Source organism: Vigna radiata, chromosome 7 (genome assembly GCF_000741045.1).
Source record: "Vigna radiata var. radiata cultivar VC1973A chromosome 7, Vradiata_ver6, whole genome shotgun sequence".
Lineage (NCBI taxonomy): Eukaryota > Viridiplantae > Streptophyta > Magnoliopsida > Fabales > Fabaceae > Vigna > Vigna radiata.
In genome coordinates, this window is record NC_028357.1 from 27,637,198 (window position 1) to 27,664,445 (window position 27,248).

The 27,248-nt window shown below is 30.9% G+C and overlaps 3 protein-coding genes across 3 annotated transcripts; 1 reads left to right on the forward strand and 2 right to left on the reverse strand.

Moving 5' to 3' along the window:
• Nucleotides 1-1,465, reverse strand: LOC106767672. Its single transcript, XM_022784492.1, has 3 exons — nt 763-1,465; nt 498-683; nt 1-428 (listed from the first exon to the last, which is right to left on the reverse strand). The coding sequence occupies exons 1-3, from the start codon at nt 1,258-1,260 to the stop codon at nt 144-146; spliced, it is 969 nt and encodes a 322-aa protein (XP_022640213.1). The 5' UTR covers nt 1,261-1,465; the 3' UTR covers nt 1-143.
• A 2,788-nt stretch (nt 1,466-4,253) lies between these two features.
• LOC106766254 (PI-PLC X domain-containing protein At5g67130-like) lies at nt 4,254-7,996 on the forward strand. Its single transcript, XM_014650997.1, has 9 exons — nt 4,254-4,304; nt 4,384-4,506; nt 5,086-5,223; nt 6,349-6,447; nt 6,541-6,844; nt 6,903-7,126; nt 7,211-7,297; nt 7,527-7,679; nt 7,928-7,996. Exons 1-9 carry the CDS (start codon nt 4,254-4,256, stop codon nt 7,994-7,996), a joined length of 1,248 nt encoding a protein of 415 aa, XP_014506483.1.
• A 3,891-nt stretch (nt 7,997-11,887) lies between these two features.
• Nucleotides 11,888-21,387, reverse strand: LOC106768959 (nicotinate phosphoribosyltransferase 2). Its single transcript, XM_014654370.2, has 15 exons — nt 20,851-21,387; nt 20,455-20,602; nt 19,917-20,036; nt 19,686-19,820; nt 19,539-19,600; nt 18,510-18,585; nt 17,582-17,683; nt 16,838-16,945; nt 15,883-15,941; nt 14,679-14,853; nt 13,784-13,918; nt 13,598-13,696; nt 12,919-13,027; nt 12,219-12,331; nt 11,888-12,142 (listed from the first exon to the last, which is right to left on the reverse strand). Exons 1-15 carry the CDS (start codon nt 21,003-21,005, stop codon nt 12,065-12,067), a joined length of 1,674 nt encoding a protein of 557 aa, XP_014509856.1. The 5' UTR covers nt 21,006-21,387; the 3' UTR covers nt 11,888-12,064.
• Nucleotides 21,388-27,248: the final 5,861 nt, after the last annotated feature.

A 27,248-nucleotide genomic window follows, 5' to 3' on the forward strand; every position in this document is an offset into this window, starting at 1 on the left:
TAAAAGTAAAAAAGATTTATATTAAGAATTGAAAATAACATAACAATAGATGTTGAAAACTGAAGCACCGACTGCATCCAACCACAGCCTTGAAAACAAAATATTAAGGTTTGGTTTATTAAGTAATTAATGAGGGTGTTGACTTACTGGTAAGTGCACTTCTTGACCAGCGAAATCGCCACGCCCATCTTCTTCGGATCCAAAACCACAGAACACTGAATCTTCTCGTGGAACTTGGGTTTCACCAATTTCCCCAAAACGTAAGCCCTCGACCGCACCATCACGCTCAACGTCAACGGCACCGGTTCAAGCGGTGCCCCGTTCACAGTGTTCAGGTTCGCTCCGCCTCCGTACAGTGGAATGTGACTCCCTTTCACCATCACTCTAACAGATCTTTGGCTCTTCCTAGATTGGTAGAACTTTGGCATCTGCAAACTTAACCGAATTAAACTAAGCCCCGCATTAACAAAATGTTAAAAAAGTAATTATCAACTTACACTTCCAGTGGCAAGAGTGAGTTCATAAAAATTTAGATCTAGGGGAGTGGAGGTCACATGGACCCCGAAAAATGTAGCTGTGTTACGAAACGTCAACTTCACAGATGAATTCATGGAGACCAAACTTGTGGCAACTCCTGACTCATCGGCACCCGCTTGAATCAGGAACTGATCGAAGGTTATACTCTGAATGATTTCACGTGAATTGGTTAGCAAGAGTTAATAACTGAAATGTACATATGTGTGTGTGTTTAGAAGAATTAACCTTGAGTGAAATGGCAGGTTTTTGGGGGCGACTTGCGGCCCAGAGAATGAGAGAGAAAAAGGAGAAGAGAAGGAGGAAGGCCAAGATGAATGCCGGGAAATAGCAGCGACGAGGGAAGCCGTGTTGGGCATTGTCGTGGGCGTCGAGGAGACCCTCTTCCTCGATGGCGTGGAATTGGTCCTTCCAGGGCCTCCATGGGCCCTTGCGGTTGGTGGAGCTGCTCTTGCGGGAGCCGGAAAAGCGGGTGGAGGCGGACTCACGGGAGTGGCGGCCCAGCGAGGAGTTGGAGTGGGAGTGGGGCGGAGAGCCCAATGGGCTTTGGAGCGGGCTGGAGTGGAAGGAGTTGGTGGTCTTCTCGCCGTCGTGGGAGGAGTCGCGGGAAGGGCTTTGGACGTAGTATACGGGCCGGCGGGGAGAGCGCGGCGGTGAGGACTGGGAGAGGCTGCTAACCTCGGAGTCTGTCTTGGTCAGTATTGCCACGTTGTCGTTGGGTTTCATGTTTCTCTCTCTTGTGAGTGTTGAATTTGATGTGAGGAAGAAGAGAAAGAGAAAGAGAGTGTGTGGAGTAGTGAAGAAGAGTTTGAGTGAGTGAGTGAGGTTGGTGTGATGTTGGCGCAAAGGGTGTAATCAGAATCTTATTAGCGTACTTGGTGGGGCAGATATGGCCATTCTTCATTTTTTTTCTTCTTATCTTTCTCTTTTCTTTACTGTTTACGAAGCTTTTCGTGGTGGCAATAACTTAATGGTAGACGAAACTGGACTTTGTCATATCAGATGCTACCATGCGTTCTCACATTTAATTAATACCGTCATCTACACAGATTTAATTAATTTAATTTCCTCATCAAATATTAATTTAAGATAATAATAACAAGTCAATTATTGTTATTTTCAAACCAAAAGTGTTCTAAACTCAGATAATTTATGAACGGGTTGAATACGTGTTTAATTTTTAAATTTTGGTCAATTTTTCTTATACTCCTCTGAAATAAAATAATGTTCTTTTAGTTTTTAAAATGTAAAAGATAACTAATATTAATTTTTTCTTATTTTTGTTATTTATTAGTTCCATAAATTAAGGTCAAAATTTATTTTAGTTTCTCAGTTTTTTTTCTTAATTTATTAAAATTAATTATTTTAACCCTTTGAATATAAATTTACTTTTTTAGTCTCACAAATAAATTTAATATGAATAATGAATAACTCAAAATTATAATTGTTCTTATGAATAATATAACATGCTTTTAGGATGACACTTTTATTAAGATAATGCTATCGTCGATTATATCAAGTCAAAATTATCTCAAAATTAAAAAAAAAAAATAAAAAACTAGATATTAATACAATTGTATAATTTAATTCAATTTAAAAAATATAGCATCAATCAAACTATTAACTTAATTAGAAATTTTTTTGAATATTATGAAATAAAATAGTTATGTTAAAAGAAAGTCCATGAACTGACTCTAGTCCATAAGATTTTATGGATATTTTGTCTTGTAGGCTTTTTCATAAAGGATTTTTTTTAGTCCTGTGAGCTCTTAGGTCCCAACCCATGTGGGATAAGGCCAAATCTTATAAGATGGACTAGTTTGACACATCTACTCTTAATAAGCCACTTATCCAAATAGATTTGATTACATGTTATTACATTTACTATGAACAAACATTATTTATAGTACAAATCATATGAACAAAAATCATATAATCTCCCTTCCAACATGGAAACACTGGCACAAAAAGTTTGAAAAGTAGATGACCATTTGTATTTTGAAAATACTCTTGCACCTGGGGATTTATTCACTCATAACACCTTCCTTAAAGACATCTTGGTCTTGACCCACTCTACGATTGAAGTGTTTTGACTCCCTATATTGTTATTGTTGCTAGGTGATGGCACACTTGTCGAAGACTCTACCCTATCTTCAAATCTATCAACCCCTTCGTATTTACTTGAAGACATATCAAGATTGGTATGCAAAACCATACCTGGAAAAATAAGTCATATAACACACCATTTCAGAATTGAGATCTCACCTTTTGGAGAAGCACAAATGGTTGCCAGTCAAAAAATAAACCTCTATTTGTAGCCATAAGAGAAGCCCTCGCATCTGCTCTGCACAATCCTGAATCGTTGGATCCTTTCAAATTCAGCGGTTACAACACATGACCCTTGTCTTTCTCATGTAGCAGTCACTTTTGACAACTATTAATGTCATTTCTCAAGTCTTTTCATTGACAAGTTTATCGAGATTGAGAGACTATTATGCCTATAACAATTAGATAACTAAAGGAAGAAATTTTTCTTTGCAAAATAACATATACTCTCAAATCTAAGATATCTCGAACCTAGTCATGCATTATGAAATCCAAATGATGTCATCAGCCTAAGACGACATCACCTCGATATGAATATCTAGGTCATGGCAACAACATACACCTAGACATTTGTCGACTTCCCAAAACAAGATTGATATGACTAATCAAGCATTAGGTCAACTATATGGATTAGATAAACATGTTTGGTTAGCAAAGGTACTAAAAATTGTACTATTTATGATATAACCATCACATATTCAATCTAATATGTATTGCTTTCATACACACATACCTAACTTAGGATTGAAGTGTCTTGTAGATATTTCATTTGTTCAAACATTAAAAAACACGAAGAGAAGACTTTCAATCTTTGTAGTGAATTAATTGGTTATATCTTAGATTGAGAAGAAGGAAGAATTTAGAAAATATTTTTTGTGAATACCTCTAATGAGTACATCTCAATCCTATAAAAACAAAAAATTGTTTTTTAGATTTTGATGTAGACCGTATTACCAATAGCATTACTTTGATACAAATATTTTGTATTCTTGTCCTTTTTTATTATATCGGTATCTTATTTACTATTCAAAATTTATATTTTATTTTATTGATTTAATGATTCTATGCGGAGTTGGTGCATTGCTAATCCTTATTAGTAAAGATTTTTGACGGAGGCTATTGATTTTGTTTGCAAGTGTCTAATTTTCAATCTTTATTTTTAATATTTGATGCACCAATGTGATTATTATAACCTGTAAATATAAACTATATTTATATAAATAAAAAATAAATGTAAATTTTGTTTTAAGAAAGAAAATACAAGAATAAATAAGTTATATTGTTTATTTTTGTTCCTTGAAAGCTTAATTGTGTAAAGTAAAAGTTAGAATCGAATATCTGGAATTCCCTACATTTGCTCCCCCCAACAAAGCCCAGAATATATAAATTGATGAAAGCATGTTTGAAAAGGATCGTTGAAGGAGGGAATTGCAGAGGGAGCGGGGATATAACATCTTCAATGTTCATCGTCTCTGAACCCTCAAGCGCAAAGAAATATGTGGAAAACCTCCGTCAACATGAAGGCATCATTTATATCTTTATCTCATTTTCAATTACATTTAATAATCAATCTCTTCATTTCTTCCTTAATGCAGAATCAAAGCCAAGTGACAATGGTAGTTCTTTTGGCACTCTCCCTCGTTAATGGCTTCCCCTGCCTCAAGGTCTATACCTAATTATTTCTCCGATCATTAATTGAATAAAATTAACGATGATCGTGATTATTTTCTTATTGAATAACAGCTAGGAGAAACTTGTGGCTCTCAGAACAAATGTGACGGTGGTCTTAATTGTAGAACATGTCCTGAAAATGGGAACACTCGCTCTAGATGCGTAAGGACCCAACCTATAATCCCTACTTCCAAGGTACAACCCACTTTTATATTAAAAAAACCACTTCTTTCAATTAAGTTAGATTTTCTTTCAATTTTAATGTCATTTTTTCACTCCAATTGCTCTTTTAATCCTTTATAAAAACAACAATTTACAATAGAAATAATATGAACTTCAATATTATGCTTAATTTGTATGGTACTCTGTTTTTATTAGATAGAATTTCAAATATGAATTTAAACTTTACGATAAGAATATTGAATAATATATATAAGAAAGAAGATTTACAATTCATTTCTTTCAAAGTTTTGGGTTAAAGATATTTTGAAGTTTTGGTTGGAAGTGATGGAAATTTTTATGTGAATTTGATCATTGAATTCTTGAATAATCTTCTTAAGAAATTTATGATTGTTAAATACTAATCTAATTATTAGATTTGGTGTAGTGTTTTGTTTTTCATTGGCAAAAACAAAAGTTTGAGATTATAAATATTTGTGATGTGAATTTGAATCTAAAAAGTATATTTTTAATTAAGAGATGATGTTGTTAATGGTAATTGAAAGGATGATTAGGTTAAATAGAGGGTGTAATGTTGTTGTGGAGTTGTTATAGGTGAAAGGTTTGGCGTTCAACAGATATTCATGGCTGACAACTCATAACTCATTTGCTCAATCTGGCGTTAAATCGGAAACAGGATCAATCATTATAACCACCACATCGCAGGAAGACACACTAACTCAACAACTCAATGTTAGCCTTTGCTCTCTCTCTTTTCACTCATCCTCCTTTTCATTCTCTTATCTCTTTTTATATTATTTAATTATTTAATTACAACTCTAACATCAACTATAAGTTATTCTTTAAAATTTTATACATTACATCTTCAACTTACGTTTTAAATGCTAAATATTTACTTCTATTTTTGGTTTCATTAAAGTAAACAAATATCATACTCAAATAATTTTTATATTGCCAAACTTAAGACTGCAATTAACTTAAGTAAAGTGCACGTTTTTTTTTTTTTTTTACTTTACCTCAAACTTCAAAAATAATATAGGGCATAGAAGGAATAATGTTGGAAGTAAATTGATAAATGATCACACCTAGATCTAATTATAATTTTGATCCCTGATAAATTTTCATTTGATCATGGGTGGATTATCGAATTTTGATTTTCCTCTCTAATTTTTTTTATGGTTTAATATTTTATCCACACAAAGGACTAAATAAATATTTTTGGGGAAAAAATGTTATTAGGGACAAATATAATAAAAATTTATTAGCAATAAAAAAAAATCTTTTAATTTATCAAGGAGATTAAAATATATTTAAGTAATTTTATTTTATTATAAACCAAATTCTCAATCACATGTATAAATTTTTTTCTTAATTTTTGTTCACTATAGTTCTTTTAGTTAGGTAAAAATATGTTTTATTTGTATCTAATTTACTTCTTATAGCACATGGGTTGGAATAACCCCGATCAATCTAACTTGGAAATTCACCACTCTTAAAGATGTTTAACATGAGTCCACATTTTCAAAAAATTAATATACTTAAAACAAGGTCTTCCTATAAGATAAGAATTTGAAAATCTTCAATAAATTATCCCTAAATATAACATCAACTTAATATCTGTGACAAATGAAGGTTCAACATTGTGAGACTTAAGAGACTCGATTTGGGTAAGTGTATATTTTTTCATTCATTCCTCATTGGATATTAATATTTTGAAACGCAACAAATTTTTACACCTATTTAATATTATTTGTTATCATTTTTTTATTTTATAAATATAAAAATTAATCAGAATATGTTTTTGTGTAAAGAATGTCTTTCTTCCTCATTTCCACTGCGTTGTGATTTTATGCACAGAATGGAGTTCGTGGCTTTATGTTAGATATGTATGAATTTAACGATGACATATGGTTGTGTCACTCCTTCGGAGGCAAATGTTACGAAGCGACGTCGTTTGTAAGTGCAGGAGTTACCTTACATATATATCTGGTAAAATTTTTGTGAAATGTTGAATCTCTAATTTGTCTGCATATGCACCATGAATGCCAGAAACGTGCTATAAACGTGCTTAAAGAAATTGAAGCATTTCTGGCAGCAAATCCATCAGAAATTGTGACCATCTTCATTGAAGACTACGTGTCATCACCGACGGGGATTTCAAAGGTGTTTAACGATGCTGGGTTGACCAAGTACTTGTTTCCACTGTCGAGAATGCCCAAAAACGGTGAAGAATGGCCAACCGTCGATGACATGGTTCAGAAGAATCAACGCTTGCTTCTTTTTACCTCTAAATCATCTAAAGAAGCTTCTGAAGGCATTGCTTATCAGTGGACATACGTTGTAGAAAACCAATGTGAGTTTCATTATTTTTTTATTTCTTTTGTCAAGAACCCTAATCGTAGGATTTTCAGATGGAGATGACGGAATGGTAAATGGTTCTTGTCCAAATCGTGGAGAATCTCCAGCTATGAACACCAAATCGAGGACATTGGTTTTGATGAACTATTTTCTGAGTAATGCTAATGCAACTTCGACTTGTGCTCATAATTCGGCTCCATTAGTTAACATGCTGAAAACTTGTCATGCTGCTGCTGATAATCGGTGGCCGAATTTCATTGCCGTTGATTTTTATATGGTATTAAATTACTTTAATATTGCATTTCATTAATTTCATTGTTTTCTGAAAATACTTGCATTGATAATATATATGTGTTAAAAGAGGAGTGACGGAGGAGGAGCCCCTGAAGCTGTCGACATAGCCAATGGTCACTTAACCTGCGGATGTGACAACATTGCCTATTGCAAGGTTACCAACTTTTCTTTCTGTCTCACAGCCATTAAAAACAAACAAAATCAAAACTTACATATTCTTTTTAAGACATGTTATATATGCTAATATACTTTCATTGTGACAAATATTTATTACAGTGGTTTTAAAATTCAAAACTAAGTATTAATACATTCTAAAACTTAGAAATATTAATAAAATAATAAACCAGATATTGAATATATTGTTTTAAGGAAAAGTTATGCAGGAAAATGCCGCATATGGAACATGTGATGTGCCTCCAATTTCTCCACCGCCACCAGCGGCTGCTCCCCCGGTCGCCGTTGTAAAAAAGGCAGAGCCACCGACGGAGGAAGAATTTCATGTGGACACCCCTCTCAAGTTGCTGAAATTTTTATGGGTAATACGTCATGTGGACCACTTTCTTGATTTGGCTAAAACTTTAACAAACCACACTACTAACACTGCTTAATTTTTCAGAATTTGTTGCTAAATTTGTATCATGACCAAGATTGAAAAGGCATCTTCAAAATACATTAGAGGAAGATTATAGTTCATGGGAACATATTTGAGGAATTTTTGTAATGAATTGATACTACATGGACTATATGTCTGGTTTTCATATTTCTGGTTATTTTCGTTTGACAGGTTTCTAGACTATATGTCTGGTTTCTAACTAGCTACTACATGGACATAGTTCTCCATCTTTTTGTATAAACCATTTCCTATTACAAAGTAAATATTAAGTAAGATTGTCTTCAGTGAAATTTTCACTGGTTCTTCAATATATATCTTGCTTGATTTTATAATTTAAACCACTGTGAAACCTGCTCATATGTTTTTATCATATAAGTATTGTTAAACAAGTTAGATTTGTCAATTCAACCTATATGTAACCATTATTTTAATGGATTAGGTTAGGGTCTTCTACCGCCAACATATTTCGACCTACACGTTTGTGAAGAAAACGTACTCATGAGATTAAAACTCCATAATAAGAAATTCTTTCACTTTTTAATTAAACATTTTACCAAGATCGAACCAAGTAAAGAAGGATTTGGCAGGGTAAGATGTGCTTGAAAACAATTTCAACAACCATCATATTAATCTTGTCTTTTCTTATATGTTTTCTATTCTCTTCTAAATTAAGGATTAATTTTTTTTAATCTTAAGTTAAAACACTTATTCTATGTTTTTCTGTTCTTGATTATTTTAAAATTGAAAGAAAGAGGAGAGAGAATAACTCGTTTGTAACATTTGAACTGGTTTAAATGTTGATATATGTTTGTTATATTTGATTAATTTTAAAAACCACAATAGCATGTATGTAAGGATGACAAAGAATCTAGTCGGAGACCGTACTTATCTAGAATCCGATCCAAAAAAAAAAAAATCTGCTCTGATACTTGCTTAAAAATATCTGCAGATATTTTAAAAAAATATATTTTTATAAATTATTAAAATAAAATTTAAATAGAATTATAAAAATATAATATAAATTAAACTAAATATAAATTAAAATTTAATTTTAATTAAATTTAACCTTATAAAATATAAATTAATGTTAATTTTAATTAAATTTAACTTAATAAAATATATAGTTAATTTTTATTTCTATTTTTTATGAATAACTAATATTCACGGGTACGAATAGTATAATACTCGCACCGATCCGTTTATAAGCGGTTATTAAAATATCAGACCCGTTTATAAGTGAATATTAAAATACCTAGCAGGTAGTAAATATCCACGGATATCAACTATCCCACATATTTTATTCGCGAATATCCGTGGACACGAACTTTTTTTTGTCATTCCTAATCATGTGTATAACACACAATTAAATAAATTATTTAGAGTTTAGAAAGTGTGTAATAGTTAAGAAAAAAAAACTAAATGTATTATTTATAGTTTAATTTAATTTACACAAAAAATGATAAAGAGATTTTTTATATACTAATGAATACACGTATGTATGTTTATTTTTTTATGATAATAAAAAATAAAATTATTATTATTATTGGTGTTATTATTTAATTATAAAATTAAATGGTTAAATTTAAACAACCGTCAAATCGAAAAATATTGGTTAAATTTAAAGAAACCATAATAAATTTGATAAAATAATTATTTTAATTACAAAAAATTATTTAAAGGATAAAACTAAAAAACAAATATGAAAAAAAAGAAGGGTGTCAAATTGTTTCTAGTTTATGGGTTATCTTGTTTTAATTATCATGATAACATTCATTCTTTTTTCACCTTCTAACAAGAAAGCTTAAAAGTACAAATTTAAAGTGCATCTAAATTATGGGGTTGAAGAAACTTTAGTTCATAATATAATTACATTTTTTTTTATCAATCCAATATAGGATAACAAATAAACTCATCCTCGGATATGGATATAGATAATATGCGATGTTTCAATTAGGTATGACATGATACATATTTGTTCTATATATGTTCCCATTCCCCACATATCTCCATCCTTATGCCGGCAAAAAACCCGCAATAGTGGGTATTGCAGATAAAATTCATGACGGATAGTTGGTACTTGCATATATTCATTATTTTCAGATCATAGTTATTAAATTCTTACGAGTTTACGTTCCCAGACATGTCTTCTGAGTTAACTCAAAAGTAAACTTTTTTCTACGTAAATTCGGTAGAATTAATTGTGAAATTGGTAGGATCGTGTAGAATGAGTGATTCTACGAGCTCGAAAGGGGGAAAATTAAGAAAAACAAGGTGGTTTGGTCTTTTTTTATTATATATTTAATGAAATGCATCAAATTTAATGACAATAATCCAAGTATTTATGTTTTACAATATTTATTTTTATGAACTATAAATCTATAAATTTTATTTATTTAAATTTATATAATTTTGTACACTTATTTGAATTAAGATATTATTTATATATTATTTTTCGTCTGAAGTAAATTCTTACGAGTTTACGAGTCGAGTTTACGTAAACTCAAGAGTTTGATAACCTTGTCCCAGATTGTGAATAACGAGTATTTTAATATCTACTTATAAATGGGTCGGACGTAGATATCTGCTACCTGCAAAAAGTAAAAATAAAAAAAATTATATTTTATTAAGTTAAATTTAATTAAAATTAAAATTAAAATTAATTTATATTTTATAAGGTTAAATTTAATTAAAATTAAATTTTAATTTATTTAATTTTATTTAATTTATATTTTAAAACTTTATAAAAATATTTTTTTTAAATATGTGTGGATATTTTTTAAACATGTATCCACGTAGGAAGCGGGTGAATGTTTTTGGTTCACTTAAAGAACTTTTCCTTTTTTTGTTAAAATAATTTTCATCATTATCCTTTAACAGTTTGACTAGATTCATATTTGAAATTTTTTATTAAATCTCTCAAGATATTTTCATCTTATCATACTTTGGACATTTATTTTTGGTTTAATAAGTTCGGAGGTCTTTATATTTGGGGGTTTGTTTCAATTGGTTCCTCCAATTTTGAAAGTGATCAATTAGTTCCCTGATTGTGTCAATTTGAATCAATAAAAGTCTTTCCGTTAAATGCAGTTAACGCCGTGAAGTTTTTGAACATGTGGCACGCTGACGCTTCCAGGTGGCATCGTTTCAAGTGCATAGGTGGATTATAAAAGGTTGAAATCCCTAAATTAAAAGGGTGTATTTGAAGCACTTGAAACGATGTCATCTGGAAGCGTCAGCGTGCCACATGTTCAAAAACTTCACGGCGTTAACTGCATTTAACAGAAAGACTTTTATTGATTCAAATTGACAAAATTAGGGACCTAATTGATCACTTCAAAAATTGGAGGACCCAATTGAAATAAACCTCCAAATATAAGGACCTCCGAACCTATTAAACCTTTATTTTTCTTGGTGTGATTTCATAATATCAAATTGTTTCTAACACACATTTAGCTATTTTTACTTGTTTTTAATATTTTTATTTTTACCATCCAACATAAAGTTTAAAATATGAAGGATCTATGTTAAATTTCAGTTATTATTAGTTAATTTTTTTTTTTGTATGATTTTATTCACATGATATATTAATATTTATTAGTATATAAAAAAAATTCATTAAAATATAAAGAATTAGAGTAAAGAGATATTTAAAATAATTTTAAATTTGAATATAAGTTTTTTTTTTTTGTAATCTTTTATTTTATATTTTTAAATTTTATAAACTTTGTTTTTTTAATGTTTCCAAATTTAATAAATATTTTGGTTCTCATAAAATTTTATTTGATATGCTAATTTGAATTGTTTTTGGTTATAGGTATATTTTCTTTCTAAATATTTAACATTAAAAAAAGTAAAATTAATTTTTATATTAAATATTGATAATATAACTTTTCGTATGTAAGATTTTTTATAATTTTATAAAAATTAATTAATATTGAAACAGTAAAAAAATAATGAAGTTTAACTAAATAATAAGATTGCTTAAGATTTCTTTTCATATAACTTAAAAATAATGAAGTAAAAAAATAACTTAAGATTTCTTTTCATAATTTAGAAACTGTGATACGTGGCCTTGAAGGAAACATTCACATTGGCGTATGAAGTTTAACTAAATAATAAGATTGCAAAGCATTGAAATAAAAGATAAGGATGGTTTATTATTATGAAGACCTGGAAAGAATAATGGTTCTACCATCATAAATATACAGATAAACTTATTTTGGAAACAGTCATAATAACGCATAGAATACATTACCATATCAAGAAATTTCTTCCCACTTTTTCTTCTTTGCCATCTTATTTGCCTTATTACTGTAGCTCCCCAACTGGCGCCTCGTTGAGCCACAGGAAATGAATGAAGTCGTATAATTTTGCACTAACACTGACCTATTTATGATAAAAAAGAAAAATCAATCAACATGAAAACAAAAGCAAAATTGTGAGAATGGTAAAACTTTTTGACCTTGTATGGGGTTGGGTTAAGTCTCCTCATGTGGTCAGGTCGCATTATCTCTAGTTGCTTGATGCACCGCTCTCTAATGTCTCTCAGAGCTGGTAAACTATCTTTCTTTTTATCTTCAAAAAAGAATCAGCAACATGGTAAAGAAAAGAAAAATATGACCATCATGAGCAGCATGCACTGAATATATGAATTGTAGATAAATGCTGGTAAGCACTGTATAAATTCCAGAGTGCGACCTACTTTTCAGATGACAAATAACAATTTCATTCAGGAACTCATAAAATAATACATTTTGCAACCATAAGATTTACAGATGGAAGGATATCTTCCTTTTCTTAGTTTAAATGGGTAATGAAGTGACAGGTTCACAAGCTACAATACACAAGGCTAACTACGAATCATGGGATTGTCCTTAGAAAGGATGTAATCTCAGATAAACAAGATAGATTCACTGTATGTGTACGTATGGATAGATTGTCCCCTAAATATTTATAAATAAGATAAATAATAAAGAAAATATTTTTCCATAAGCTAAAATTTATTTATAAATAAATTAAATTGCAGAAGCTCTTTTATACCGGCTTCATATTTTTTTGATAAGCACACTAGCTTAGCTTCATATTAAAAGATTATTTCTTATAATAATATCAATAAGCTATTACTGATCTCCATCATAGTTAATAATTAGTTCTCTTCTCACCTGAATTGCCTGGCCAGTAACACCTTAAAAGCTCCTCGACTTTCTGCGGCACAACGTATGCTCTCTTGGATTCTTGAAAGGGATGTCGGCACAGGATTCTTTCTCCCACCTACAAATCAAAGATGATAAAATATTTGTTAGGCCTTATTTTTATACTAGCAAAACCAACTCGCATCGAAGCAAGATTGACAAGCCAAGAGGCTGGAACTTTACATTCTAAGAGCAATGAGAGAATGTTGCCAAGTAGTCGGTCCATTATTTGGATTTATATTACGAAAAAGGGTGAAGAATAGCAATTGAGTGTGGTCAAATTTTCCAGAACAACAATATTGGAAGTTCTATCAAAAGTTGCCTCTACATTACTAAGTGCGCATTCAGTTTTGTCATCTAATCCGCCCACAACGAAACCCATGACTGTTTCAGGCACTTCATCAGTGTGCCTATGAAAAATCACTTCAATGCTTAGCTAATACAAATAAACAATTACATGCTTAAACAAAAGCATGACAGTTTCTTCAGAATTGAGACTACTACTCCAAGGCGACAGTCCTAAAAAAAGAAATCTCATTCACCAGAATCCCAACTTGGCATGCTGGTGAAAACATACATAAAGCCGTTACTGACAAGTAAAATTAACAACCCTGACTGGGGGAAGGGGTGCAAAACATTGAAATAATACCTTAGGAGGGGCCTCATTTTCTCCAGTCATTATGTCAACCAGGGGATAACCTTCTTTTCCATACAACCTATAGCATCGCTTTTTACATGGAATAGAGACCTAAATACAGACAAAGAAACGGAAAATATAAAAAATAAATATTAATCAGACGATTACACTATCATGTTCAGTTTAGAATGGTCAAACCTTTGACACATCTTCAGAAAGTTTGATACGAGGTTGATTATTTATTTCAACCAGCTTGAAAACAACACCTAATGCAGCTTGAGCGTAACAAGTAACCAGATAGGTACCAATTCCATAGGCATCAACCTCATGACCCTGTAGAGAAAATGCCATACAATAAAATATTTATGACATGAAACTACATATTCTTTGTGTAAATTTATATGAAGACTTGGCGTTTTCATTTTAAACCTCAACACATCATTACAAAAGAATAATACATATAAAATTCCTATTGAGGGATTCCACCAAAAGCCTAGATATGTAGATGTAAATAGATGTGAGAAATTTACAATGAAAATAAAGTACAAATTGATGGGGCCCAGAGAATGAGTGGGCTTCCTCAACCTCTAGCCCACGAAGGTACCAAGAAAGGTGGGGAAAAGTATACGTGAGAAAGAAGAATCCAAGGGCTGAGGTGGCAGGTAGTTAGAGGTTAGAGAAATCAGGAGGGGAATAGAGAGATTCTATCTGTATTCAGTTTTGCTGAATGTTGGGGGAAGGCAGGATTTTGGTTGAGAGAGTAGAGGAACCGTTTTGTGTTGCTCTAGAGAGGAGCGTAGCTCTGGGTGAGATTTGTTATCCTTCTCTTTCCTGTTTTTCGTTAACAGAATAATACATACATCGGCGTTCATTTCATTCCTTTCTTTTTCTTCAAAGCTTTTAAGGTGTGGGTCTGTATCAATAAACCAACAAATCATGTGCAATAGCTATAAAAGAATTTCACGTAACACTGAAATTAATCAATGGGAACACATCTACGCCGAGCAACAAACACAGACACTGCTCAATTGTTAGACTGATTGAGAATCAATAGTTCAGAAATAACAAGTTCCAGTTTACATTGACTAATTACCTGTTTGTTTAAAGCATCTAGTGTTTCCTCATTGAGGTCATTACTTGCAGTGATTGCCAGCTTCCCAAATTCAGGCACTCCAAATTCCTTCTCAATATTGCGAAAGAACTTCCTGACCTCACAAGACAAATATGCAAGGTCACCAGAGTCCAATCTAATACCAACTGCTTTGTATCTGCACGGTACATCATGAAGGCTCAGCAATGAATGGCAATTATGTGATTCTTTGGAAATGATGTCTTTTTTAAGGGAATGAACATGAGGGTACTGAGAGACTAGTTCAAGCCAAAGGTATGACTCCCTTAGTTCCCTTTTGTCTTTTAAGGTTCTTTTACCGGAAATAAGAAATATAATAAATTTTCTTGATTCTAATAAAATAGTTGTATAGTTTTCTATTTTACTCCATTCTCTCTCAATCTAACACTATAAATGCATGTGTAAATTATTTAAAAATTAAAGTAAGGGTTAAGGGTATAATAGGAAAAAAATAAATGTTATTCAAATTCTGAAAAGGAACAATTCTTTTCCAAAATTAAGACAAAAAAGAACAGAGGGAGTGCAATTTATTGATTATAGAACAGGATGCGAGAAAGAAGAGATCTGCAGTAAATTAACAACAGGCTGGTGTAATGTTCAAATTGAAAATAACATTATAGCCTACATATAATCTAACATTATTTGCCAAAAGGAAAATAAAAATAATACAAGCACTAGCACATGGAAAAAGGATTCACAACGAACAAGATACTTGCAACAATATACACCACAGTTTGCATAAAGAAATTATGTAACAGCAAAAACAGGGCAATTGTTAATAACCGAAGAAACGTTATACATAAGCAAGCCCATTTAATAAAATTTTCAGGAAAATTTTGCATTAATGCTAAGAAAAACCAACCAACTGCAATTACGAGTTTAGATATTGAATCCAGTACATCTTAATCAAATCCAAATGAGGATTGCCATTACATCCATACTTCTAGACTGGCCACTACTGCTATTAATTCCTCCCAGAACATCTATGCATATACTACCACATAATATAATATTTCATTCATTTGGAAAAGAAAACGAAACTTTGTATCCCTACCAACTAAGATACAACAGGGACGAGGGAACAATCATTACAATAGAAATTCATACTTGTGTATAACTTAGGGATACAGTCGGATATAATAATAACATGAAAAACTTCCTGACATACCCTAAGTCACTGAGAGCTAATGCAACTGCACAGAAGTTAGGGATTCCACTTCTTATCACCTGTCAACCAATGCAAATATAATGATCTGAAAACATTGCTGAACTCGTAAAAAAAATAAAAAATGAACCTATGAAAAAGCAAACACGTCATTTGATATAATGACATGACATAATAACTGATATAGCAGTGCGTACATTCGCAAAGCTTAACACTTTCAACGTTAAAGTATGCAAACAAATAATAGGTATGCAAAAAAATAATAGGCAGGCAGAAGTTGGAGGGCAATGAGTGTTGCAATATTCAAGAGTAAAATAGGTATGGCATCACATATGCACCTTAGGTATGATTTGCAACACTATTCACCCAGCCTGGACTTTGTACCTCTGTTGCATAAAAACGATCCATTCAGTAGAGTTATACTCTATTTGAAAATTGAAGGCACACTGACCAGTGATCAGTGTCTCTGAGTATTGAGCACAACACTACCCACCCATCCACACATCTGTTAAACACATAACTAATCTAAATTTTAATATAAAAGGAGAAAATTCATGTATGTGGTCCATGTGCTTATGCATCTTTGTCTTTTATTAATTTGCAACTTAAAGTATATGCATATGCTAGGAGCAAGGGCAAATAGGGGTTGGGTTACCTCTAATACCTACACAGATTTATACGCACAGGACAATTCACTCATCTTCCTAGTTATCTAAATCACCTATCACTTGCATCTCAAAGTCAAACTGATAAAAGATCCCATAACTGATTCATTTTTAGCTTGTATCAGTTTCCACTTTTATTGTTAATCACACCATCTTCATCGAAAAACCAGAACTAGTTCATAAGACATAAATGAGGGAAAAACAAGATTTACCCATAATCATCGGACATTTCCAGGTATAATAGATTATATATAATGATGGTCTTTTAAGAACTAGAAAATCAGTATACTTACATCATATGTATCTACAAGGGCAAGAAAATTATCAGGAAATGCCAATGCATACGATGTGAATGCTGCCAACTCGCTTTGATTGGTCTCACCAAAAACACCATTTGATAACTGTAGAGAGGGAACACATAAGTTATTCACTGGTAAATCCAGCTTTGATTTTGTGAGAGCACAAATGCTAAACAAACACCGGAGTGATGGCTTACAGCATTGGCATGAAATGTTTATTCATTTGTTTTTTTCAGAAAGTGGGGAAAAGATTAGCACACATGAAAATCAATATCTAAAACACCTATATCATATTAGGAATGACTTTATTTGATGTATACCTATTCAATAAAGTTCTATTGTCTTAATTTTCTGGTTATCCAGGCAATAATATTTCAACTTCATACGAAAAATTTAAAAGTGGAAAATAATTTTTTCCTGTGTAGAATGTCCATTGAAGGATCAAAACACTCCTTAATCCATGTATGTCAATCGCATAAAACAATATCATGTGTACAGAGTTACCCCAAACCTTTTTGTTAGGATGACAGCATTCTGGGAATGCTTTCTACACATCCTAATGGTGAAAAACCTTAGACTCAAAGCTTGAATAAAACATGAATCCACCCAAAACCTTGCATGGAGACTGAACACACCATGCTCCCCCACAGACATAAACACACCAAAAAATAGAAACAGGAGATAATTCAACTATGGCAGAATAACAACATTAAGGATGTAAATGTTGTATCATGGCACCTGAATTTTGCTCAGCCATGTTTGAACCTCAATAACAAAATCATCACACGTACTTGAACCATCTTTTCTGCGAAGTGACTTGTCTGAAATCTCGTCAAGGTTCTGCAGAAAAGTACACAAAAAAAAATAAGCAAAAAAAAAAATAACAGAGTGCCTCATTTACTGTAAGCATATAAATTACAACAAAACAATCAACACAAATCACATGTAAAGGTGGCTAGAAATTACAAGCCAGATTTTGGACAGAAGCTCCAAATTTATAAAAAATGGGATCTACAAATCACAGGTTCAGGAAACAACTACAAGGTAAGGCTGCAACAACTCCGCTCCCTAGATCCCTGGGCAGGGAGTCTTTTGTGCACTTGGCAACTGTTTTTTAAGGGGACCTGCCTTGGTGTTTCATAGTTTCATTTGGTCAAAGTCAAAAACTCAAAATTTGAATCTACAGGATCCGATCTGACTGCGTATTATTTTGGAAAATGAATAGGAAAAGACTTTCATATGATCCCTCTGAATTCTACAATTGCAATTGTCACACTCCAAACTTGATTGTAAATGTTTTAACTTCCTAGACCTACATTTTTGTAATCTCAAATGAGGTTCATAAATGCATATGAACAAATTGAAATGACTTTAGTTGTTATGACTTAAAACCATATTCACACTGAACTACATAGCAGTGCCTCTTCACTACTCAGTGTATTCTTCCAGGACAAATTTCCAACTATCTTTCTTATAACAAATAATCACATACAATTTAGTGCCTTTAGACATGTTGAAAGGAAAAATTTAAACAGAAACTACATTCTTTCATCTATATAGGGGATGTGTAAGTATTATATTTTACAAATAACAAGCGTACTTATTGGAAATTGTTTACATGATCATTAACCAAATATGTAACATAATTCAGTAAATTGGTTCGCACCATGTAAGAACTAACGAATGCATGGGAATGAGTACCACGAAGCGGTATCCCGAATAACTTTCCAGCTGCAACATTGCTATTGACACATGAAAAAGGCAGTTTATGAAGAATCAAGCATAGAAAAAGTCAGAAACAAAAAAATTCACCAAACTAAAATAAAACAGCCAACCTCCCCCTTCCCTAAAATTGCAATTTTTCCCTGATCATTCAATTTGAGCATACTGCCCCAAAATCCAGGATTATAATATGAAACCTCAGTGACTTTCGAGTTATTAAAATCTCATATCTTACCATTTTGTGCAAACAAAGTCCGACTTGATCAAATTAAATTGCAGGTAAATAACTTCACTTATAACATATAAGTAATGGGTACAAGGGAACTAGTGTAGGCCATCTCTCAGTAATTTGATTTTTTTATTGTTTGTCTACTCTATCAAGTTGTATTTAATTTTAAGTAGCTCATTATTCCTAGGGTGATTACAATGATAAAAGATAAAAAAACAGAAGTGCAAATAACACTGAAAAGGAATAGCAAATTATGGGTTCCTTCCAAATCAACAATCTACAAAACTTTGTAACCAACATCTCTATGGAATCAAACTTAAAACAGTAAGGAAAAAAAAAAATTCAAGTTCTGTACTGCACTATGAATTGGAGCTACAGTCATAAGCTATTGCTTGGAAACTGATGGCGTTATTTATGTGACAGAAAATGGGCCACTTGATCATGAATTTACCAAAGTTATTTGAATCATGCTAAAAAAAATTCTAGCACATAGGAAACATTTAGCTTAGATCCAATTACAATGTACAAACTAACAGACCATGTCACAAAACCATGCCCTTTCACCAAAATCACAGCAAAGAGATATATTATAAAATAACCCAATTTGAAACATATTTAATTAACACTAACAATTACACTATAGATGAATTGGCATTGAGAAGACTTTAGTCTGCGAAACCTCAAGCATGACATCTGTTCTACTGTACCCATCATGCTAGAACTAAATTGCTTAATTGATAATACCTTGTTGCATCAAATCCACCAATATAGCAGTACTTTGATGCTCCTATTCCCCCATCAGGCCCCTAAATTAAAAATAAGAATCTCTTTTAATGAATATCAAAGAAGCTAAGTTATCCCAAAATTTTACTAAATAAAAAACTACATAACCTGAGCCCTTCGCAATCCAAACTCCAGAAGAGTTTTGGATTTTCCAGCAACATGACGATGCCTTGCAGCATTAGTAGAAACTAATGATGCATAATTAATTAGATTCACAAAAGGTGTTTCCAACAATTGAACAACCTGAACAACATGATAGTCAATTTAATTAAGAAATTGGTCATCTTTGAAAGCAGATCAGTATTAAAGTATGGTAGTTAATGGCGGGCAAGTACTCACAGCAATTGGGCCTTCAACTCTCATCAGGGGAACCTTGGGGAAAACAACTGTCCCCTCGGGAATAGCATACACCTCAACATCAGAGCAGTCAACTCCTCTAAGATAGTCAAAAAATCCATCCTAGATTTAATTGATTATTATTAACATGTCAGAATATTTCCAAGTGCGAATCTAAATAAAAAAGCAAGCAGTGTTAAACTTTCCACAGAATTAAAGCACACCCAACTACCGGCCATATTATTTCAGATTTTCATGCCCAATTCTGTTTTTAAAAAAGAAACAAAAACCTTCAACCCTTTCTATCCTTTAGATATCCTAAAATTAGATTTCAGCACGTCTAGTTTAAAGTTCTGACACAGATGACATTGAGGATAAAATGTATGCTTTTTACTCACATCATTTCCTATTATTGAAAATAATGTTACACCTAAATTCCCGGTAGACGGAAACTTCAAATCCTTACACTTAAAACACCCTACTAACCACCGTAACAAAACGAGGAAGTTACAGCTATAACAAGTATCATAATTTCCTTTACCTCACAAGAGGAAGATAAACTTTGCCTGACAAAATCAATCTCCTCCTCAGTGAGCTTGAAATTAGCTATGAACCTTATGCACTCTTCCAAACCAGCGAAGACGGTATACTCCCCACCGAACGGACTCTTCCGAAAATACAAATCGAACCTGAAAGGAAACACGATCCAATCTTCTCACAAACACACACATGCATTCCAACATTAAAACAGTGATTAAAACGCCGCAAAGAATAACCATTATGCAGCCACAGATAAATCAAACACTAATCCGAACAGAAGACAATGAAAGCACTCAATACAGCAAAAGCACAAAACGACAACTATTATTCGCAATTTCACGTGCACTTCATCGGCAAGAAAACGCAAACAAAAAAAAAAAAACCGACGAATACTGACACGGCACGTTCTTGATGTTTGCCAGCTTTCCAGTAGGCGTAAGCCATGGTGAATTGATAGAGATCCGTGAGCAGAGGCGTAACCATCGGGTTCGTAGGTCCATCTATGGCGCCACTGGAAGGCTTCTTGTTCTCTCCGTTCTCCTTCGCCTCCATTAGGGTTCTCTCACTCGTGCACTCTCTGCTGCGAGAATTAGTCCTTGTGTGGTCTCTGTTTTTAGTGTTTCGGTTTTTAGTTGCGTTGGGTTGGTTTAATTTATCACCTCGCGCGCACTCTACTTATATAGTTGGTTCGGATGCAAGCGTGAGCGTCACGCACGAAAAGGGGACCTGCGAAGAAGAGAAGAGAGAGAAAGTGGCATATACTTTCTTAGAACAATACTCCTAAGCAAGTCCTTGGTCCTAAGCTCAGACTATTTGAACTTTGAATTTGGATGAAGGAACCAAAAACAGAGAAAGCTTGAATAAGACAGACAGAAGCAGCTTGGTTAGTTGTGTATTCTGGGGACCAAGCTGCAATGTTCGTTTTGCACTGCCAAAACCCAAAAAGAGGTTAAAAAGCTTTTTTTTTCCTCTGAATTACTCTATTCCAATTCCAGTCAAGTGAGGTGTTTAATAATAACTTTCTACAAAATATATAAATCTAATCACCCCGTTTAGGAAAAACATGTGCTCTGTTACTATCACTGTAAAATACTTTTATTATCAACATAATAGTAATGTTTTTAACATTATATTTGAGGTAATTATTATAAAAAAAAAAAGAATCTATACATTATATTTGAGGTAATTATTATATGAAAAGCTTGATTAATACTTTCGTTTCTTAAAGTAAATATTTAATTGATTTTTAATATATTTTCATTTTTAATTTTGTTGTCAATGTTGTTCCGTGAAATTGATATTAATGTGTGGTTTGGTAGGTATAAACATCTTAAACTTTTATTTTTTTTCTTAATAAAAAAAAAATCCTTTTTTCTGTACAACAGCAAGGGAGAATCAGCTCCTCATCCTTGCAAATTCTTTCTAGAAAAAAAAAAAAAAAACTCTGCTTTAGATTATTCAAGCTCTTTGTTTTTTTCTTGTTCAAGATTATGCTGTAAAATTTCGAAACTCACAAGTGTCATCAGCCACGTTTCAATTTAAAGATTTGCATACCGAGCATTGGCAGGTTATATTTTTTAAAGGATGAAAATATTTTAACAACATTTTTTCATAATTTTTTTTATAATAAAATATGTATTTTATTGATGAATTTAAATTTATATTTAAAAAAATATTTAAAACGATGAATTAAAAACTGTCACATGTTTATTGTCAAAAAAATTGTTAAAAAATATTGATAAAAGGATTTTTTTCTTTTTTAAAAGGTTGGAGTGGTTCTTCCTCGTAAGCCATTCATTGGTCAATTTTTTTTTCTCTATCAAATTTCAAAGATTTTGTTATTTTCTTCCTGATACTATTAATTTACATCCAACAAATAATTATTTTTACATACACATGATATTCTTTACTCCTCGATTTTTTTTTTCTTTTACAAATACAAAAGCTGATTTTTTAATAAATAAAATATATCTATATTTATACCATTTTATTGTGATTATGGTGTTGTTATTATAACGGTCTAAATCACTCTAAATCATTAACTTTGATACATAAATGAATTATGATTTAAAAAAGTTATTAGAAAATAGTTATATATATATATATATATATATATATATATATATATATATATATATATATATATAAACTGTAATAACATACTTAATACAATTTTTAATCTAAAAATCTTAAGATAATACGTTTATAGATTTTTTATTTGTCATTATTGATGATAAACAATTTGAGTCCTTAAATATCTAAGTTTCTCTAATATTTTGATAAACACACGCTCTTTTGTTGCATAGCTGTGAAAATGAAAGAGGGAGAGAAAATGATAATGAAAGAGGTGGTGTGAGCAGAAAGAAGAAGGAGATGAAGGAATAAAAAAAAAAAAATAATAAGATACTAACACTTTACATTTACCAATCCCTGTTAACATAATTAACATAAGCTTCAACATCCATAATTTTAAAATTTGAGACTAATGGAAGAAAAAATATTAAAAAACAACTAAATATTTGCTTTTAATATAAAAATAAAATACTAATTAAACCGATATAAAAAAAATTGTGTTATTAATGTATATAATACTCTTATTCTTCGTGGTTATTTTAAAATAAGTATTAAGATAATTATAAGTATTAACATAATTTGGAATAAGTTTTTTTTTCTTTTGTAGTGGTCTACCATATTATTTTAGTCGTATTTCTTAAATTATTGATATAACCATGTTAAATCAAGATTTTATTATAATCAAATATCATATTTAGGTAATTATTAGTTAATTTGTCATTAATAACATTTTCATAAGATATCTTAGTCATCTTCAAAGTGTATCAAGTTCAGTTAGGTATCCAAGCTCCTAATTTCGAAACATGAGTAGTTTGTATTTTATGTGGATTACCTCTTTGATTTTATTTTATTTTTGTTGAGGTATAATTTGTCGCTATGCTTGAGTTTAAAGTTACTACTAATTAATTTTCTATAACATTGTGTCATTTTATAATAGAATTTTTGTTTGAATTCATGAAGTAATGACCATATATGCTATCATAGAGTAATAATTTTCAATGCACTATTCTTAATTAAATTTTTTTATGGATCCCAAAATAAGAAAACTTTTTGAGTTGTAACATTTTATTTCACAAAGCTTGTACTAAAATGTTATCATCTCTCTAAAATAACAGTTTAGGTACTGTTCACCTCTTTTTTATGTTTAGTTTTTTCTAAACCATGTTTAAAAGATTCTTTTCCACCATTAATATAAATAGCTCCCTCGTGGCAATCGTTCCTTAGTTGAAAATCTAAGTTTTTAACCTAAGGGATGAATCCTTGGTGAGGAGAGTTCGAGCAATTCATTACTTTGATAAAAGCCTAATACTAATGTGGTTAATCTTCGATTTAGGGCATCTATTATATAAATGTTGCTTTTGATATTAAATTACAACTATATAAATATAAAATAAAGGTTTGTTGAATAAATATGATAAGCAATATTTTAGTTTGTTAAAAAATCAAACTAAAATATTAGAAGTCATAGTCTCCCTATTTGATCAAATATAATTATTTATATTTTTTTTTTCTTTATTTCCATCATAAAAGAAAATTAAAAGGAACTTAAAATGTTTTACAGAGGTATGATTATATACTAGTTTAAGCCGTTCTTAATTCTAAATATGCTTCTATTTTTTTTGTTCAAAAGAAAATTAAGAAATACTTTATTAAGAAAAAATTATTGTTTATTAATTATTAATATATATATTTATAATCTAACACATCATTGTAGTTGTAGAGGAATTTTCTATTAAGAAAAAAAAAACCTTTTAAATAAGAAAATCATTTACATAGAATTAATACCAAAAAGCAAGTAGATCTATAAAACAATTATTGAGAATTGAATTGTGGTTGAAAACTGTTTTGAAATATTTTTATAGAACTTCAGCTGATAAGTACCAGACAAGGTTTATCCTTGACAAATGATTTGTCAAGTAATTTTCTTACGAATATTTTATAATCGAATGGTAAAGATTGTCATACACTCTTTTAAAGTGACAAACATTCTATAATTTCTTGTTTTCAAAACTTATTTTTAGCCATAAGTTTGATGAGGATTAATAACATAGAATTTGTGAATATAAGATATTTTTATATATTAGTTTAGTCGTAAACAACAAACTATTTCTGGTTCTTAATCAATATATCGAATTACAATAAGCAAACTAATGTCATGAAAATATATATTATTTTGGATTGCGGTTACTCTAAAGTAAAAATAACTTAAATTTTATTTGAATATGTAGTTATTTTGGGTAAAAATTCGAGTATTATGTGGACCTGAATGACTCTTGACTGATTGTTAACACAGTGATCATTGATGTAGTTTTGCATAAATCATGGATTGTAACTTCAACTATAAGAAGATACATGTACACAGGTTGGAGCTGTACAGCTGCGAAAGAGAAAAATAACACGTTTTGCAGCGAATATGGAGGCCACGATGTCTTTTGTAGGCAGGTAAAAAAATATGAGCATTTTAACTCTAGGTAGATATAGGCTACAATTGAAATAAAAATAGTAACAGTATATGCTATAACTAATTTAATAAAACTGTTTTTTATACTGAACTAGTCTTGTTATATACTATGATTTTTATTTCAAGAACAACCTATAATGTATAATAACTTATAAAATAGAGTGTTAAGAGTTCACAAAGTATTTTAAATAATAACATTATGTTATTTTAATATTAAAAACTAAATATATAAATAAAAATTTTATTAAGGAGTCTCGTTATTTAAAATACATGTTATTTCTCTAAAACTTATTATTTGAGTATTTTTTTTCCTTCTCTCTTAGAATTTTAATTTTTGGGTCATTGTTTGTAAATCAAAGAGTGTTTACCTGAGCATGACAACAAAATCTTTCTTTCTAACTTATTAATTATTGTAAAAGAGAAAGTTAATTTTTACTTTTTCTTTTATTTTTTCTGTTTTCCAATGCATGCATTATGACTCTATCACATATATAGTTTGAGTCTTCTATTAGGTCTTCTATTAATCAGTGATTCTAGTCGCGTACCCTGATCATAATTTTGTGGTTTGTAAGTGTAGATATAGTCTCTTGAATTGAAAAAGTGATTTACACCCATTTGAACTGTTTAAGCTTCTAACATGTAAGAGAAACTAAATATTTTGTCTCTAAAGTTTTAATAGTTTGATAATCTAAATTATTATGTTAGAATTGTATGAATTCATTATTGAAATTAGTTTGAATCTATGATAGGGTATTGTTGACATGTTGAAATTGGTAGTTAGTATGGTGAATTATCATTGTAAACAAGTTGTTGAATGGTGTTTGGTTTTGATGATATGTGAATGTTAAACTATTGTTTTAATTGGTCATTTTGCTGCTGAACTTTGGCTTCATAATAGGTTGAAGTAATGGTTAGGCATTTTTAGTCTAAATTAAGGTTTTGATAAGTGAAATTCTAGAGAGTTTGTTCTTTAAGTAAGTCTGTTATTTGGAGTTTGTAATTGTGTCAATTAAGACTTGGTTAGCCAATGAAATTGTTAAAATCTGATTTACATTATGTGAAATTTGTTGTTTGTGTTTTTGGATAGTTAGTTTGATTTGATGGCTAATTGAGCAAATTAATATTCAATTTGAGTTATAAACATGTTTTCAAATTAATTACTGTACCAAGAATACCAATTTAGATATTTGGATAGGTCATGAGTGCATCCAGATCAAGTTTCTAAGTTATTGTCTTTTGGTATAGTGTTAGTTGTTTTGTGTGGTGCTAAGCGTTGCCAAACCTGAGAGCCACTAGCCTCTAGAATGTTGAGTGCCACTTTGGGCACTGAGCGCCACAAAGTCAGTGAACTCTCTATCTTCTAGGCACTGAGCGGTGGTTTAGGAAAATAAGCATTACTTCTCCTTATAGGTTTAGATCTTGTTTTTTCCAATAATTTGTTGGGCGAGGGATCTTGCTCATTGAGCGACCTCTGTTCTAACGACATTGTGATTGTTTTCTCTAATCTTTGACTTATGTTTGTTTAAAATATGTTGTATGAAATTTCACCCTTGTCTAGTCTATATTGGAATTTTTTTTTTTTATGCTCAATGGATGGTACATATGGGTAAGATTTCAAGTGGTATGTGACGAGATTGTGAGTTTGAATTATATATGATATTATAAGGATTTCAAGACGAAGTCCTTAGGATGGTATGTATAGTGTGTGTATTGATATATGAGCTTTATATTAGGGGTTATTCTGACACTCTTAATAACTTTCAATCTCAAGTAGAGAATGATGGTTATATCATAGAGAGTAGTAAGAGGTCCTTAGCCTAATGATCATTTATTAACCATAGATTTGACGGGTTAACCTCAAAGTATGGTAGCTGGTGTGGGTGAGTTGTTTTACTACCTCTGGGTGCATGATTCCTAGAATTCGATATCAATACGTGTATCTAGATAGTCAATTCTAGGATAAATAATTAGATGTTTATGAATTGTTAGTTATTGATGATTAATTATAATTTGTTATTTGTAAATAATTATATGTGTATTCTTTGGTAAAATTAGTTTATCCTTGTTTTTTTTTGTTTCGTTTGCTTTTTTCTTTTTTTTTTTTTGTAATAATCATGAAACTTTTTTTGAGACAAATATTTGGAAATGGAGATAAAGCAAAAACTTAAATTAGGATAGAAAGTTAGACTAGGATATGTTAGTTGGTTATATATATATATATATATATATATATATTAATATTCTTTCACAAACTTCATATT